We start from the raw sequence: 18843 nt of genomic DNA on the forward strand, positions 1-18843 counted from the left end.
CCTGCTATGCACCTCCTTTTTAGTAATCAGGACCTCAGTATCTCTCAAATACTGAGATTCTCTAAATCTGTTAGGCTTTCCTTTTATTCTGACAGGAATATACAAACTCTGTGTTCTCAAAATTTCAGTTTTGAAGGCCTCCCATTTACTGAGTACAGCTTTGCCAGAAAACAACCTGCTTCAATCCACACTTGTTAAAAGATCCTTTCAACTACCATAAAAATTGAATTTTCTCCAATTCAGAATCTCAACTCAAGGACCAAACCTATCTTTTCCCACAATTACGTTGAAACTAATAGCTTTATGATCACCAGCTGCAAAGTGATGCCATATACAAACTTCTGTCACTTGCCCTACCTCATTCCCTATCAAGAGATCTAGTACAGCACTTTCTCTAGCTGGGACTTCTATGTACAGATTAAGGAAGCTTTCCTGCACACATTTGACAAACTCTTTCCCATCCAGTCCTTTCATAGTATGTGAGTTCCAGTTAATAAGAAAAAGTTTATGAATCTTTTGCATTTACCTGTTTTTCTTCATTAATTACTCATAAAATGTGGTCTGATCTTCATCTAAATTACAATAATAGACAAACACAATCTGACAAAACTAGTAACACACAAACAATTGTATTTTCCTTGTCAATACCAAGTACGTTTTAAACAAGCACAGTCTCGGTTCAAAAAGTATGTGAACCTCTGAGGTAATGCCTTCTACAAAAACTATTTGGAGCCAGGTGTTCCAATCAATGAGATAAGACTGCAGGTGTGGGTTGTGGAGGTACCCTGCCCTACAAAAAAGACACAGTTGGGTTACTGACTGAGCCTGCTCTTCTCAGGAAGATCTGATCATGTGCACCATGCCTCAATCAAAACAACTTTCAGAGGACCTTAGAAGAAGAATTGTAGAGATGCAAGTTGAAAAAGAGTACTGTTACGTATTCAGGCAACAATAAATATATGAGATCGGCAAGGGTTTCTTATAACAAACAACACATTTATTAAACACAGAAAACAAACCCCCCAAAAGTAAACAAACACTACCGTAACCGGAAACAGCTGCTGAGCGGCAGCCCAAACAGTTCGTAAAGTGATATTCCAAAAACAGTTCTTTAAAGTGGTATTGCCAAGAGTTCGATATGCTCACAGTCCATTTAAAAGGAGAGACTTTATAGGACGATTTAGGTTCTCTTTCACGTCGCTTGCTTCGATCCCCGACATCGAACTTCCCACGAAGAATTCACGAAACAGAACGGCTTAAAGGCACTGACCTTTCCTTCTCCACTACCTTCAATCCTTTCTGGTTACCCAGGGATTAACACGAAGATAGTCAACGAAATCCTTCCAAATAAGGATCAAACAAAGGTCGCCCCCCGTTTCACCGTAGAAAGCGATTCTCCTCGATCTTTAACTTCCAACTTCGAATCTTCACTCTCCTCTAATTTCGAACTAACAGAATCATAAAGAACCTGCTGGCAATAACCTTTTAAACTTTAGGCATTAAATAAAAACTTCATCCTTCAACTAAACTGCGTCATCTCTTAAAACACGCAGTGGCATGAAGTCAACCTGGCAAATCCAGCCACGAACTGCCCCTCCTCACAGGGTGGGGTCTACCTTTTATAACCTGTAAAAAAAAACCCATCACATGATCTCTACTGGCGGGAAAATGATGTCATTCCACCATCACAAGACCATCACCTCAAGTCCAGTACAGCTTCAACCCCAGTCACATGACAAGGGCTCCACTGTCATGTACGTAACACCTCCCTCCAAAAAAACATTTTTGGTCTGACAAGAACAAAAATTTTTAACAATTGCTTACAAGAAAAACAAAGGTATAAATTTTATAACATATACAATACCATCATATAACAGCTTATAACTCACAATACAGTAGGAGTGTTACAATTGAAAAAAAACCACTCCATAAAAAAAAATTACAGTGTACATTCAACATCGAGATAGACAATCAGCAACCACATTATCTTTACCTTTAATATGAGTCATCACAATATTGTACTCTTGTAACATCAAACTCCAATTTAATAATCTTCTGTTTTTGTTTTTCATCTTACTCAGAAAAACTAACGGATTATGATCAGTGTAAACAATAAGTGGTTTCTGAGTTGTACTAACATATACCTCAAAATATTCCAAAGCTAAAACAAGAGATAACAATTCTTTCTCTATTGTCGAATAATTTCTTTGATGCTTATTAAATTTCTTAGAAAAGTAAGCTACTGGATGATCAACCTCATCACCCTCATTCCTTTGCATTAATACTGCTCCTGCAGCCTCATCACTAGCATCCACAGCCAATGAAAAAGGTTTTCCAAAGTCAGGTGCCTTAAGCACAGGTTGTTGACATATCATTGTTTTCAATTTTTCAAATGCTTCTTGACAAGGCACCGTCCATACAAACTTCTCATTCTTCCGCAGAAGGTTAGTTAATGGAAGGGCAACATTAGCAAAATTCTTACAAAATTTCCGATAATATCCTACCATTCCCAAAAACCTTCTGAGAGTTTTTTTCCCCGTTGGAGTGGGAATCTCTAAAATTGCCTGAACTTTTGCCTGAACAGGAGCTACTTTACCTTGACCCACAACATAACCAAGGTAAGTCACAGTGGCATGTCCAAATTCACTCTTAGCTAAATTAATAGTTAAGTTAGCTTTTGAAAGTCTTTCAAACAATTTCTCCATCGCAATAATGTGTGCTTCCCAAGTATCATTTCCTGTCACTAAATCATCAATATAAGCATCAGTATCTTTCAATCCCTGAATCACAAAGTTAATCATCCTCTGGAAAGTACCTGGGGCATTCTTCATCCCAAATGGAAGAACATTATACTCATATAACCCAGATGGAGTTACAAATGCAGAAATCTCTCTACCTCTGTCCGTTAATGGAACACACCAATACCCTTTCAATAAATCAATCTTTGTAAGGAACTTTGCCTTTCCAACTTTATCTACACAATCATCTACTCTAGGAATTGGATATGCATCTGTTTTCGTTACAGCATTCACCTTCCTATAATCCGTACAAAACCTAATACTACCATCTGGCTTTGGCACCATAACACATGGCGAACTCCAATTCGAGTTAGAATGTCTAATGATATTATTCTCTAACATATATTCAATTTCTTTCTCAGCAAGTTCCCATTTTTCCATGTTCATCCTATATGGATGTTGTTTAATAGGTTTGGCATCCCCAACATCTACATCATGTGAAGCTATAGTAGTCCTTCTTGGAACATCTGGAAACAACTCCCTATATTTAAAAATCAACTCCTTCATCTGTTGTCTCTGCTCTAACTGTAAATGTGCTAATTTTTCATCAATATTTTCCAGAATGGTTGAATTTGGTAACCTAACAGAAACAATGTTGGATTTAGAATGAAAGTCAGATGTATCATCTATCATGTTCCTAGTTAAATCAAACTCATTCTCACTAACCACAACAGTCACAGTATCAGATTGTTTCTCAAAATATGGTTTCAACATATTTATATGGCAAAGTTGTGTTGACCTTCTACGATCTGGAGTTTTTACCACGTAATCCACATCATTGATTTTAGACACAATTTCATAAGGACCATGAAATCTAGCTTGTAAAGGATTTGTCTGCACTGGGAAAAGAACCAACACCTTATCTCCAGGCTTAAACATCCTCATCCTAGCGTCTTTATCATACCAAGTCTTCATTTTCTCCTGAGCCAACTTTAAATTTTCCTTAGCTAAGCTACAAGCTTTAAGTAACCTGTCCTTAAGTTTCAACACATAGTCCAACAAATTAGTGTGTACTTCCTTATTAATCCACTGTTCTTTCAACAAAGCTAAAGGTCCTCTAACTCTATGCCCAAACACAAGTTCAAATGGACTAAAACCTAAAGATTCCTGTACCGATTCCCTTACTGCAAATAAAAGTAAGTTTATACCCTCATTCCAGTCACTTTCATTTTCCACACAAAATGTCCTAATCATATTCTTGAGGGTAGAATGAAACCTCTCCAAGGCACCCTGCGATTCTGGATGGTATGCAGACGAAGTGATTTGCTTAGCTCCCAATTTATAAACTATCTGTTGAAACAATGCAGACATAAAATTACTGCCTTGATCAGTTTGTATCTCCTTAGGTAATCCAAAATAAGTAAAAAAAATTTATAAGGGCCTTTGTCGCAGTCTTAGCTTTTATATTCCTAAGTGGTACTGCCTCTGGAAACCTAGAAGAAGTACACATGATAGTCAACAAATACTGATAACCAGTTTTTGTCTTTGGTAATGGACCAACACAATCTACAATAACTTTAGAAAATGGTTCACCAAATGCTGGGATAGGTTGTAATGGAGCTACTGGTGTAACCTGATTTGGTTTACCCACAATTTGACAAGTATGGCACGTTTTACAAAACATCGCCACATCTTTTCTTAGACCAGGCCAGTAAAAATGTTTTAAAATCTTGTCCACAGTTTTCCTTACCCCTTGATGTCCACCTAAAGGCACACTATGAGCTAAAGTCAAAATCTCATTTCGATAAGCTTTTGGAACAACTACCTGGTAAACAACATTCCAATCCTCACTTGCAGGAATTGTAGTCGATCTCCACTTCCTCATCAACACTCCTTTTTCCAAGTAATATCCTACTGGCACCTTATCAATTTCACTATCTAGTAAAACCTGCTCTCTTAATTTTATAATCTCAGAGTCTCTATTCTGCTCTGCTATCATCTCCTTCCGAGACAAAGATAAATCTTTATAGTCAGACTTACTCCCAGAATCTTGTTCAAACAACGAAGATAAGAAAGTCTCTGACACATCCTCAAAACTCGAATCCTGAGTCGAACAGTCCTGAATAACAACCTCATTCTGCGCATCAATCTTTTTAGCCATAGCTCTAGTCACAACACAGGAAGAATCTGTGTTAGAATTCAACTCTGGCTCCTCTGACTCCATTGTCAAATGCACTTCAGGAAAAACTTGTCCACCTGCCAAGTCATTACCTAACAATAAAGAAATACCCTTCACAGGTAAGCTATGCTGTAATCCTACTTTAACAAATCCTGTAACTAACCCTGACTTTAAATTTACTTTATGTAAATGTACAGGCATAAAATCACTTCCAACACCTCTTATGTAATTTACCTCACCAGTATCAGACCCTTCATCAAACTTCAACACACTGTCTAACATCAATGATTGAGAAGCACCAGTATCCCTAAGGATTTTTATTGGCACCAGAGTAGATCCTTCTTTCAAGGATACAAACCCTTCAGTTACAAAATGATCATATCCCTTTCTAACTTGGTCAGACTCTAACAAAGCCTCATTTATTTTTATCAAACCCTGTAACTTTACAGGTGCTTCAGTATGTTGCACACAAGCATCTGGAACTGCTTCCTTCTCTTTCTTTTTCAATTTGAAACAGTTAGCTATTACATGGCCAGGCTTCTTACAATAGTTACAAGAAAGACCAAACTGTCTTTCCTTCACAGGCTTTCCTTTCTCATCAACTTTCTCATTAACCTCCGATTTAATTTCAAATTTACCTGGAGTCTCCGTGTTATTTTTCCTCTTAAAAATTCTGCCCTGAGGAAATTTGTTCTTATGGATTAAAACATACTCATCAGCTAATCTAGCACAGTCCTGCAATTTATCAGTATCCTTCTCATTTAAGTAGGTCCTTACTTCAACAGGAATGCTTCTTTTAAATTCCTCCATTAAAATCAGCTCTCTCAATGTATCATAGTCCCCATTTACATTTTTAGAAGAAACCCATCTCTCAAAACACATAGCTTTATCATAGGCAAATTCCACATAAGTTTTTTCCACAGACTTTTTCAAACTTCTGAATCTTTCCCTATATGCTTCTGGGACTAACTCATATGCGTTTAAGATATGCCTCTTTACAATATCATAATCAAGTGCTTGCGCAGCTGTTAAAGCTGTGTAAACTTGTTGTGCTTTGCCCTTCATTACACTCTGTAACAACACTGACCATTTATCTTTCGGCCACTCTGACATCCGAGCAATAGCTTCAAAATGTTGAAAATACCTTTCCACTTCTGTTTCACTAAATGGAGGGACCAATTTAATTTCTTGACTAGCAACAAACGTTTTCTTAGAACAAGAAGACTGATTTCCAGTCCTTAATTCCTCCATTGCATATGCAAATTCTCTCTGCTTTTGTTCCGCCTTCAATTTACACCTCTCCAATTTCATTTGTTCGATTTGCAACTGCATCTCCAGATTACGTATTGGAAACGACTCTAAAATCGATTCATCAAAAACACCCGAATCCACATAGTGTGACGTGATTTTTCTCTGTATCACAGCCTTAGAAGTAGTCTGCAAAATACCTTTAAGTCACAATCTACTAGCTATCTCAAACACCTCAGTTTTTTTCGCCTTCGCCATCACCTCCGCAGCTGGCGAAGCCAGAAACTCATCAATATTCATTGCTGCCGAATACCACAACAAGCCAAACAAAAGAACCGAGTAATCCCCGTTTCCAAAACACCGATTTAAAAGTCAGCAAGCATTTAAACTCAAATGATTCAATCCCGGACGAGCCCCCATATTTAATGTTACGCATTCAGGCAACAATAAATATATGAGATCGGGAAGGGTTTCTTATAACAAACAACACGTTTATTAAACACAGAAAACAAACCCCCCAAAAGTAAACAAACACTACCGTAACCGGAAACAGCTGCTGAGCGGCAGCCCAAACAGTTTGTAAAGTGATATTCCAAAAACAGTTCTTTAAAGTGGTATTGCCAAGAGTTCGATATGCTCACAGTCCATTTAAAAGGAGAGACTTTATAGGACGATTTAGGTTCTCTTTCACGTCGCTTGCTTCGATCCCCGACATCGAACTTCCCACGAAGAATTCACGAAACAGAACGGCTTAAAGGCACTGACCTTTCCTTCTCCACTACCTTCAATCCTTTCTGGTTACCCAGGGATTAACACGAAGATAGTCAACGAAATCCTTCCAAATAAGGATCAAACAAAGGTCGCCCCCCGTTTCACCGTAGAAAGCGATTCTCCTCGATCTTTAACTTCCAACTTCGAATCTTCACTCTCCTCTAATTTCGAACTAACAGAATCATAAAGAACCTGCTGGCAATAACCTTTTAAACTTTAGGCATTAAATAAAAACTTCATCCTTCAACTAAACTGCGTCATCTCTTAAAACACGCAGTGGCATGAAGTCAACCTGGCAAATCCAGCCACGAACTGCCCCTCCTCACAGGGTGGGGTCTACCTTTTATAACCTGTAAAAAAAAACCCGTCACATGATCTCTACTGGCGGGAAAATGATGTCATTCCACCATCACAAGACCATCACCTCAAGTCCAGTACAGCTTCAACCCCAGTCACATGACAAGGGCTCCACTGTCATGTGTCACGAGTACGTAACAGTACAAAAGCATTTCTAAAGACCTGAGGGTTCATCAGTCCACATTCAGAGAAATTGACAACAAATAGAGAAAGTTCAATACTGTTGCTACTCTCCCAAGGAATGGACATCCACCAAAGATCACACCAAGAGCACAGCGTGCAATGCTGAAGGAGGTGAAAAAGAACCCAAGGTTAACAGCGGAAGATCTGCAGAAATCTCTAGAAGTTGCTAAAGTCTCTGTTTTTTGTATCCACTATAAGAAAAACACTGAAGAAGAAGAATATTTGGGGAAGGATACCATGAAGGAAACCACTGCTCTCCAAAACAAAAACAATGCTGTGTCTCTCAAGCTTGCAAAAGACCACCTAGATGTTCCACAATGCTTCTGGGACAATGTTCTGTGGACAGATGAGACATAAGTTGAACTTCTTGGCAGAAATGCACAGCACTATGTTAGGAGGGAAAAGAGCCAAACACCCAAACCTCATCCCAACTATGAAGCATAGTGGAAGGAGCATTATGGTTTGGGACTGCTTTACTGCCTCGAGGCCTGGACAGCCTGCAATCACTGAGGGAACAATGAGTACAAAATTGTATCATGACATTTTATAGGACAGTATCAGGGCAGCAGTCTATAACCAAAGCTTAATAGAAATTGGATGGATGCAACAAGACAATAATCCGAAAATCAAAAACAGAATGGCTTAAAAAGATGAAAATTGGAATGGCCAAGTCAGAATCCAGATCTTAAAGTCAAATGAGATGCTGTGGCATGATCTGAAATAGTTTTGTATGGAGGAATGATCTAAAATTTCTCCTCACTGTTGTGCAAGTCTGCTGAACAGCTATAGGAAACATTTGGTGGAACTAACACGAGGAAACCTGCAGATGCTGGAAATTCAAACAACACACTCAAAATGCTGGTGAAATGCAGCAGGGCAGGCAGCATCTATAGGGAGAAGCGCTATCGAAGGTTCGGGCCAAGACCCTTCGTCAGGACTAACTGAAAGGAAAGATACAAAGAGATTTGAAAATAGGAAGGGGAGGAGGGAAATGTGAAATGATAGGAGAAGACCAGAGGGGTGGGATGAAGCTAAGAGCTGGAAAGGTGATTGGCAAAAGTGATAATAGAGCTGGAGAAGGGAAATGATCATGAGATGGGAGGCCTACGGAGAAAGAAAGGGGGAGGTGAGCACCAGAGAGAGATGTACAGGCAGAGTGATGGACAGAGAGAGAGAGAGAAAAAAAGAACAAACAACTAAATATGTCACGGATGGGGTAAGCTTATTGCTGCTAAAGGAAGTTCTGCCAATTATTAAATATAGGGTTCATATAATTTTCCCAGCCTGGATTGTGATTGATTAAACAATGTGTTTAATAAAGACATGAAAAGTACAACTATTTATGTGTTATTAGTTTAGACAGATTGTGTTTGTCCATTATTGTGACTTAATTGAAGATTAGACCATATTTTATGAGTAATTAATGCAGAAACCAGGTAATTGCAAAGGGTTCAGAAGCCTTTTCTTGCAACTGTATGTGGAAAGTTAAAATCACCTATCACAACCTTATGTCTCTTGTAACAGTCTGTGACCTTTATAAATTTGCTCCTTTAAATCCTGCAGACTGTTAGGTAGTCAATAATATAAATCCCTTTAATGTGATCATACCTTTCACATTCCTCAGTTCTACCCATAAAGCCTCACTAGATGAGCTTTCTAGTCTGTCCTGAGCACTGCCATGACATTTTCCCCTGATTAGTGATGCAACCGTTCCCCCTTTAATCCTTCCCACTCTATCACATCGAAAATAACGGAACCCCGAAACAATAGTCCTGCCCCTTCTACAACTAAGTCTCACTAATTAATGGCTACAATGTCATAATTGCATCTGCTGATCCATGGCTGAATGTCATCCGCTTTACCTACAATACTCCCTATATTGAAATACGCGCAGCTCAGAACATTCATCCCACCATACTCAACCTTCCAATTCTTGACTTTTTATGTAGACTTAGTAACATCTTTCTCCACAACCACTTCACTATCTGTTCTGGCACTCAGGTTCCCATTCTCCCTGCAACTCTAGTTTAGCACCCTCCGCCCATGCACCCATACAGCACCAACAATCTTCCTGCTAGATATTAGCCTCCCTCCAGTCCAGGTGCACACCATCCCTACTGTACAGGTTTCACCTTCCATAGAAGAGAGCCTAATAATCCAAAAAACTGAAGCCCTTCCTCTTGCTTCCTTTGCCACCTGTTAAATTGTATGATCTTCCTCACTTCCTCTAGCCTCACTAGCACATGGCATGGTTAGCAATCCTGAGACCACAACCCTGGAGGTCCCGTCCTTTGACCTAGCACCTAATTCCCTAAACTCACTTTGCAGAATGTCACCCATCCTACCAATGTCAATGGTACTGATGTGGTCTATGACCTGTGGCTGTTCACCCTTTCACTTAAGAATACTTAAGTATACCCAGATATCCCTGACCCTGGCATCCAGGAGGCAACAAACCATCCAGGAAACTCTTTCTCGTTCACAGAGCTGTTCCCCTAACCAACAAATCGCCTATCACTACAGCTCACTTCTCTTCCCCTCTTCACTTCTGAGCCACACAGCTAGACTCAGTGCCAGAGACCTGACAGCTGTGGCTTTCTTCCGCTATGTCTTCCCCTCAGAACCACCCCTAGTGCCCTAAGTGGTATAACTTGTTGAGGGGAATGGCCACAAGGGTACGCTGCATGGCTGCCTATCCCCTTTCCCCCTTTTGAAGGTCACCAAGCTATCTGTGTCTTGGACCTTTGGTGTAACCACCACACTGGTTTAACAACCGCTCAGCCTCCCAAATGATCCAGAGTTCATCCAGTTCCAGCCACAACTCCTTAGCAAGGTCTGATAGAAACTGCAGCTAGATGCACTCCTTGCAGGTGTAGACATCAAGGACATTGGAGGTGTCCTTGCCTTCCCACATCCTGTAAGAGGAGTATTCCAGTATCCTGTCTAGCATCTCCACTGCTCTAAATATGCAATAAGAAAGAATAATTTAAAAAAATCTACCTATAGTTACACCTCGAACAGCCAAAACTTCAACTCCCCACACCTGCACTGGCCACTCTCACTATAGCCACTCTGCTTAAACTTAACTTTTTATTGGTTCTTACCAAATGCCTAATTATGTGCAATCAAGAATCTCCTTGGAGTTTGCAGACAACATGTAAATTAGCAGTTATGGATAGTGAGGAGGATAGCACAGGATATAAACCAGTTGAAGTTTTGATCTGAGAAAAGGCAGATGGAGTACAATCTGGACAAGTGCGACATCATGCATTTTAAAAGGTTAAATGCAAGGAGAGAGTATACAGTAAATGGCACGGTCCTTAGAAGCATTGATGTGTTGATGAATTTTCAGGTGTAAGTACTATCTCACTGAACGTGGGAACACAAGTGGATATTGTGGCAAAGAAGATATATGTCGTGCTTGCCTTCATCAGCTGGAACACTTGAGTCCAACAGCTTATAACTCATATTACAGTTGTACAGATCTTCGTGTTCGCCAAATTTGGAGTATTCTGTGAAACGCTAGTCACAACACCATAGGATGGATGTGGAGGCTTTAAAGAGGGTACAATGTGGGTTTTCTGCATGGAAGTGTATTAGCAATAAGGAAAGGCTGGCCAAACTTGGAATCAATTTCACGGTGATTTGATGGCAGAATCATAAAATTATGAGAGGCATAGACCAGGGTAGAGGGCTGGAGTCTTTTCCCCAGGGCAGACATGTTAAATACTAGAGGGCAAACACAAGGAAATCTGGAGATGCTGGAAATTCAAGCAATACACACAAAATGCTGGTGGAACACAGCAGGCCAGGCAGCATCTATAGGGAGAAGCACTGTCGACATTTTGGGTCCTGACGAAGGGTCTCGGCCTGAAACGTTGACAGTGCTTCTCCATAAAGATGCTGTCTGAAATACTAGAGGGCACAGGTTTAAGAGTGTGTTTGAGTGTGAGTGAGAGAGTGAGAGCACCTGTGTGTGTGTGTGTGTGTGTGTGTGTGTGTGTGTGTGTATGTATGTATGTATGTGTGTGTACACACACGTGGACATGTGCTGAGTTTAAAGAGGCAGTGCTCAGCAAGTTTTTGTTTTAAACAAGAGACTGATAGGTGCCTGAACTAACAGAGACTGATAAGTGCTACTGTCTGTTACAGGAAGTGGCAGAAGCAGATACAGTAACAATGTTTAAGAGGCATTTAAACAGATAAATGAGCAGTAGTAAACATAGAGATATGGACCAAGTGCAAGCACAGAATTGGTGGGCCGAAGGGCCAGTTCATTCAGTAATGTTTAACATTCAATGTTCTATTTTGTGCATTTGGGAAAGCTAAACATGTTTTGCTTAATTGTTCATTCCACAATTCTTAAGAGTTCAGTTACTTGCATTGTAAAGCCTCTAATTGTTTTGAAGTATTATTTTAGGTTATTTGAATCTATGCTGTTGCTACTTCAAATAAATGTACTGAATGCTCAAAGATTTAATAGTACCTTTTATAGTAAACAGCATGTAAAAAATGGAATTAATGATCACACATAAAAATCAGGACCGTGATTCAGCTGAGACACTAAGCAATTGTTACTCTACTCTATATACACACTTAATTGTATGGCGAATCACAATTCAAACACCAAATATAAATTTGTTGACAACACCACTGTTGGCAGAATCTTAAATGACAACTAGGAAGTACAGAGGAGTGAGAGAGATTGGCTGATGGAGTAGTGTCACGGCAACAACCTTGCACTCAATGTCAGCAAGACCAAGGAATTGATTGTGGACGTCAAGAAGAGAAAGTGGAGAGGAGACACACCAGTCCTCACTGAGAGGTCAGTGGTGGAAAAGGAAAGTAGTTTCAAGTTATTGCATAAACATCTCAAAGGATCTATTCCGAACCAAATACATTGAAGCTCACCAAAAATTCCTGCAAATTTCTACATATGTATGGTGGTGAGCATCCTAACTGGTTACATTGCACACCATTGAGTATGGAGGCTTCAGGGCATAGGATTGCTAGAGACTGCAGAGGGTTGTAGACGTGGCCATCAGGCACACTCTCCCCTCAACTAGGGAATGTTCAAAAGGCGGTGCCTTAAGATGACGACTTTCATCATTAAGGACAATTATCATCTGTGACATATCCTCTTCTCATTACTTCCATCAGGAAGGAGGTACAGAAGCCTCAGGACCCACCCAACCTTCTAGGAACAGTTTCTTCCTCTTCACTGTCAAACTTATGAATGGATCATGAATCGAGGAACACTACTTCACTATTACTCTTTTGAACTATTATTTATTTTGTAACTTTTATGTCTTGCACTGTACTGCTGCCACAAAAAAATTCACCATATAAGCCTGATTCTGACTCTACACCAAGCGAACAAATATACCATTATACCTCCAATCAAGCACGACATTCTGAAATTATGCTGAAGCAAGATATTTTTTCCTAGAGAATCAGATTAGATTATCTGTATGGATTCTGGTTACTTTTACATGTTAACTCCTTTGAACTATTAAAATTTTGGGGTGAATTTTATGTAAGAAACTATTCTTCAACCTTGCCATTGATGATACAGGTTAAGTAGAATAAACTGCTGATTAAGTGATTACACTGCAAAATGAGCATTACATATTTTCTCCTAACCTTGGCAGACTTGGGCAATGATTTGTGATGGAATTGAACTTTGACAAGCACTTGATTTTTGCACTAGCGTTTGAATCTGAATACAATTGTTAAATAATTTCACACAGTTTAATCCACATTTAATTCAAACATTATTTTCTGTGCACAATGATACAAATCAACAGCACTAACAAAAGGGATTTACATGGATGCCAATTATTGCACAGTATATGGATTTTGCAAATTAATCATATTAGCTAAAATGGTGTTTTAAAAAAGCCTTTCTTTAGGTGTGCTAGTTACATTATGTCAAGAAGTTATAATGCTTTACCTCCAGAGTTATACGGATTTCAGATTTATTTAACATATGTACTTTGAAACATACAGTTAAATGCATCGTTTGCATTAAGAACCAACATCTCCAAGGATGTGCCAGGGAGAACCCACAAGTGTTGCCACACATTCTGACAACAAAATAGCATGCCCACGATGTTCAGAACAACACAAGAAGCAACAGCAAAACAAAACAAAACAAGCCCCTTCCTCATCCCATTCACTCACAAACCCCAGGACAGGCACATCCAGCCTTCCAGTTCTTGGCCTCAGATTCTCAGACTTGTAGATACTGGGCCTACAACTTCGGATTTTGCTTCAGGATTCACTGATCACAGGTTGACCTTTGAGCCTAGACCCCAGAAATCACCAATCACAGGTTTGACCTCCAGGCTTCTTCTTCCAAAATCATATGGACCTCTAACTCCAGTGACCCAGGACTCCATCATTTCTATGGACTTCTACCTACAGTCTTTGACCTTTAGGGTGAGGTGAGAGTTAACTGCCCTCCGGAGTCCTGCCTGTACCTGGGGCTTGCCACCATACACATCTCCAACCCAGAACCAGGACTCACCAACCTGGGAATCGCTGGTCTCCTCAGCACCTGCTGGCATGACCTCGGGAATCGCTGACATTCAAATGCAGAGCGCTTTGACCGGAACTCAAACTCTTGCCCAATCCCTTCATTTATCATCCCTGATCTCTAACTTGCCCTCATTTCTGTCACTAAACACTAACCTGACCCTTAATTTCCTCCTATTGTTCCTAAAACCATCCCCAAGAACCTGAAAAAAAAACTAAATCTAGGCCATAACATTGACAGACATCACAGAGTAGCTGACAGGCAAGCAGTTTATCAGGTGAAATGCACAAGTACAGTGGATTCCGGTTAATTGCGACACATCAGGACCAGTAGATTTTGGCCCAGTTAAGTGGCTCCCCCAATTGGCTAAAGTTTCATAGAAAGAGTTAAAAAGGTATTAAAAAGTACAAACTATTGTTTAACTTTGTAACAAATTAAGTATTTAAATAAAATACAGAACAAATAGAACACTGCAGTAATACAAAATTAAATATTAGTTCCTAATAGTTAACTACTCAGGAGTTCATCCAGAATAAGCTGCCATGTTCCTTTGATTGACTGTAAATGAATAAAATCAGCATGGGCATCGAATGAACTGCCTTCATACAATGCTGTCGACGATTGCATCCTCCAAATCTTCATTTTTATTGTATCATTCAAGATGATTGTTGATACCTACAAATTCTTCGTAGTTCCTAACTTGTTGAAGTCACAATATCATTTCATTTTCACTGCTGGCCACTTCTGGCATTTCAAAGCCTGAATGCTTGAAATCGGAGTGAGCAAAACGTTGCCTTACTGCTTATTCCTCACCAACTGCCAGTGACAAAACTCACTGACTTTTGAACACAAATACACGCAACTGACGCTATTTAAAAATGTTCTTTCTAACCACGGTATAGTGTCTAATGGCCATGCAACTGCACACGACTGATGCTAGTTAGAAACTGTTGAGCAACAGCCTCCTGCTCCAATTAACTGACATTGTGCCTCAAATAAGCAAAAAGAATCCCGACTATTTTCTCGATTCTTTGTTCTTTAAGAGTTGACTCAAATAAGCTGCTACCCCCAATCAACTGGAATCTTCTATATTTACAAATATAATTAATATTCAAAAAATCCCATACAGTTATTTAAATTCAGTCAGGTATTGGTATAAAAGCATATAGGGCTTTTCTCAGGTTTTACAAAATTTGCTAGGGACAGGTAATTCATGACTAGTGATTCTCATGAATTCCATGCATGAGAGAAACATTTAACAAGTCATCAACAGGAGAAACTGCACTTTTACATCTTAATTTTTCAAAAACTCCAGCTTTTCAGTTTGCAAGCAAAACTATTCGGCTGAGTAAGTTAATAAACTGATGATGTTATTGATCTATACAATAGGTTTCAAATCAAATTTAATTTGGTATTTATGATAAATTACGTATCTGGAAAATATAGGTAAATGAGAAAGAAGATCCTACTTTAATAAATGGATTATAATTTTCAACAGTCAACTACATTTGACATTTTGGGCTGTAACCCTTAGTGCTTTTTCTAAACCTATAAATCAAGAGCAATATTTATTTTAGACCAGCACACAATCCGCTGGAGGAACTCTGTGGGTCAGCAGCATCTGTGGGGGAGGGGAAGAGGAGTTGTTGATATTTTGGGTCAAAACCCTGAATCAGGATTTATAACAATCCATTTTTAAAGTGTACTCTCTACCAACTTCCCAATTGACAAAATAAATTTAACTATAGGTCATAGAGATAAATTTCCAGTGAGATGTATATGAAAAGAAGATTTGCTAATACAACAGATCAGAGGATGATTGACAATCATGAGAAGAATGGTAATAGACTGTAGAAGGTTATAGGCAAGAGAGAATTTGGTAAACATATTTTTTTCAAAAGGCCTCAGAGTTAGAAAAGGCAGTTAAAAAGCATACATACAATATGTTAGTATCTAAAAGGTACAGAATACAAAATAATTAACTTGACTTAGATGCTCAAACTAAGTTGAGTTCTGGCAGTATATTGTAAATTCCAGGCATTTCATTACTTCAGGGTCATAAAAGCAAACAAAAATATTCAACATGGATATTTATTGACACAACCAAGATCAGCAAATCTACAGTTTTTTTTTCTCCATTGGAGCAAATACAGTTTAGAAACCCAATAGATTTTACTATAGAATCTTACAATAAACCAAATAAAGATATATTCTGAAAAAAGATTGGAAAAATGTTTGGGAAATTAATTTACAAATTCATAACGACACCAAATGAGCTAATGGAAATATAGCAAGAATGTAGAATTATTACCCATAACCTACTGCTCAAACACATTTATCAAGTTATTTTGAACAGAACTAGATACAGGTGGCCCCTGCTTTTTAAACGTTCGCTTTACGACAACTCACTGTTACGGAAGACTTACATTAGTACCTGTTTACGCTAACCAAAGAGGATTTTTGCTTTTACGAAAAAAGATGCGCATTTTATATGTGTGTTTACCCCGAGAAAGACTACAATGACTGTGAAGCCTTGTGCGGGCAGTTGTTTGTGCATGCGTGTATATGCATACGTATACGTGCCGATTTTTTTTCTCCAAATTGATTTTGGCTCGCTGTTTTCCCAGAGTTTTATAAGTGAAACTACACCATACCTACAATATTTCTACTTTATATAGGGTGTATATTTATCATATCATTCCTGCTTTTACTATATGTTAATGTTATTTTAGGTTTTATGTGTTATTTGCTTCGATTTGGTAGGTTTTTTTTGGTTCTGGGAATGCTCAAAAATTTTTCCCATATAAATTAATAGTAACTGCTTCTTCGATTTACGCCATTTTGGATTACAAACGGTTTCGTAGGGGCGCCCTACCTTCAGATTGCGGGTTAAACCTGTATCTGAAAAAGGAGTATTCAAAGGGTGTGGAAAAATGGTTAGAATTAAATGCAGTTTTTTTTTCCAATGGAAAATAAGATCCGTGCAGATTTGATTACACAGTTGACCCAATTCTGTGATATGACATTCTATCATTCCAGAATAAAGGAACCAAAATCTTTCATTACACATATAAAATTAGCATCTTCGGAGTTCAACAAAAGTAGGTATTGACAAAGTGTTCTATTCTCCACAGAAAATGCATTTTAATAGATACAATTGAACAAGTTACCTTCTGGAAGCTACTAAGCGCTGCTTTAGGATCATCCTCTTTCAATGCTTTGGAATTGTAGTACTGATTTTCCAAATCTACATTTGGCTCAGAGTTGCTGTCTTCAGAATATTCCTGAAAGGTAAAAAAAAATCCAGTGTATTCATCTTTGACTGTTGGAAAAAACATTGAGCTTGACACAACACAAAATAACCTACTGAAAATTACACTGTGGTTTCTTATGGTGGATAGTGCGCTGCTTCAATATTTAAATAATTCACCTTCCTGTATAGTCAATACTAAGTGCAAATGGATTTCACAAGCAGGTGTATTAATCTGATAACACTGGGATGTGAAAGTTGGAAGATGACAGATACCCTTAATAATTATACCTTTACTGAGAGCTCATCTGTAATCCATTAAAACACATTTATCAACTCATGAGTGAAAAACATTTAAATAGAGAAAATGAATGGATATTAGTAATAACCCCTACATCATCTACATCATGGAACTCACAGTCCTGTGGGAGAATTCAGTGGCTGAAGCACATGAGCAAAAGAGGCTACACTATGCAGATCTAGTAGCTGAAGTTCAGCGATGGGGCTGGAATAACCAAAGTGTTCCCTGTGGAAGTGGGTTGCAGGGAATTATAGTCACATCCACTATCAAATTGCTGAAGGAGCTAGGAATCCATGGTCAGGCTCTACAGCAAACCATCAGAGGTGGCAGAAAGAAGCAGTCACTGGCTTTGGAACAACCGAAAAGATCTCTCCTAGATTCTGAGACAGCATCAAGAGAATGGGAAGACAATGGAGAGGGTTGTGACTCTGTCATTGTTGATACCTCTGGAGATGTAGGCTAACCGATGAAACATCGAGGAAGGAGGGTACTGTTTGAAAACACATGCATGTCAACCTTGTGCCACTCCCAACATCAAGGTGGTCTTGAGCAAGTGCTCACAACCCACTGGCATGAGGGAGCCTTCTCTACTGCCACAATGAGGCCAAACTCAGGTTGGAGGAGGAACACCTCATATAACGTCTGGGTAGTCTCCAGCCCCTTGGCAGGAACATCGAATTCTCCAACTACCAGTTATTCCCTCCCTCTCCCTTCCCCCATCCCAGTTTCACTCTGCCTCCTCCTCCAGCTGCCTATCACCTCTCTCATGATTCTGCCTTCTTCTACTACACATAGTGCTTTTCCCTTACATTCCTTCTTCACCTTTCCTACCTATCCCTCCCTGCTTCCCCTCCCCCACCCCGATCTTTCCTCTTACTGGTTTTTCACCTGGCACCTACCAGCCTTCTCCTTCCCACCTCCCCCCCCCCCACCATCTTTAAAGGGCCCCACCCCCTTCCTCTTCAGTCCTGATGAAGAGTCTCGGCCCAAAACGTTGACTGTTCGTTTCCATGGATGTTGCCTGACCTGCTGAATTCTTCCAGCTTGTTGTACATGTTATCTTTTTAATTTTTTTTTGCAAAAGAATCATGATGGAATGTTATTAGTTCCTTGTGAAATTTGGATCAGTGAGACATAAAATCTAAAAATTTTAAAAATGCTCCACCCTAAATGCAGTTGTCAACTAAAAATCAATGCTTAAAAGCAAAATAAAATCATTCTTTTGAGAGGCACAGAGAAGTTGATATTAAAAGTACATTGTATACGCAACAAATTTAA

At 39.1% G+C, this 18843-nt stretch overlaps 1 protein-coding gene across 2 annotated transcripts in view; it reads right to left on the reverse strand.

The window, feature by feature from the left end:
• cops2 (COP9 signalosome subunit 2) overlaps positions 1–18843 on the reverse strand; it is a 45360-nt gene that overhangs the window by 25249 nt on the left and 1268 nt on the right. For both annotated transcript variants that reach the window (XM_059952721.1, XM_059952720.1), the window contains exon 2: positions 17185–17298. In XM_059952721.1, coding sequence (XP_059808704.1) covers positions 17185–17298 — 114 coding nt within the window. The remainder of the gene's footprint in view (positions 1–17184; positions 17299–18843) is intronic.

The sequence above is a fragment of the Hypanus sabinus genome, chromosome 28, assembly GCF_030144855.1.
Source record: "Hypanus sabinus isolate sHypSab1 chromosome 28, sHypSab1.hap1, whole genome shotgun sequence".
In the NCBI taxonomy this organism is placed as follows: domain Eukaryota; kingdom Metazoa; phylum Chordata; class Chondrichthyes; order Myliobatiformes; family Dasyatidae; genus Hypanus; species Hypanus sabinus.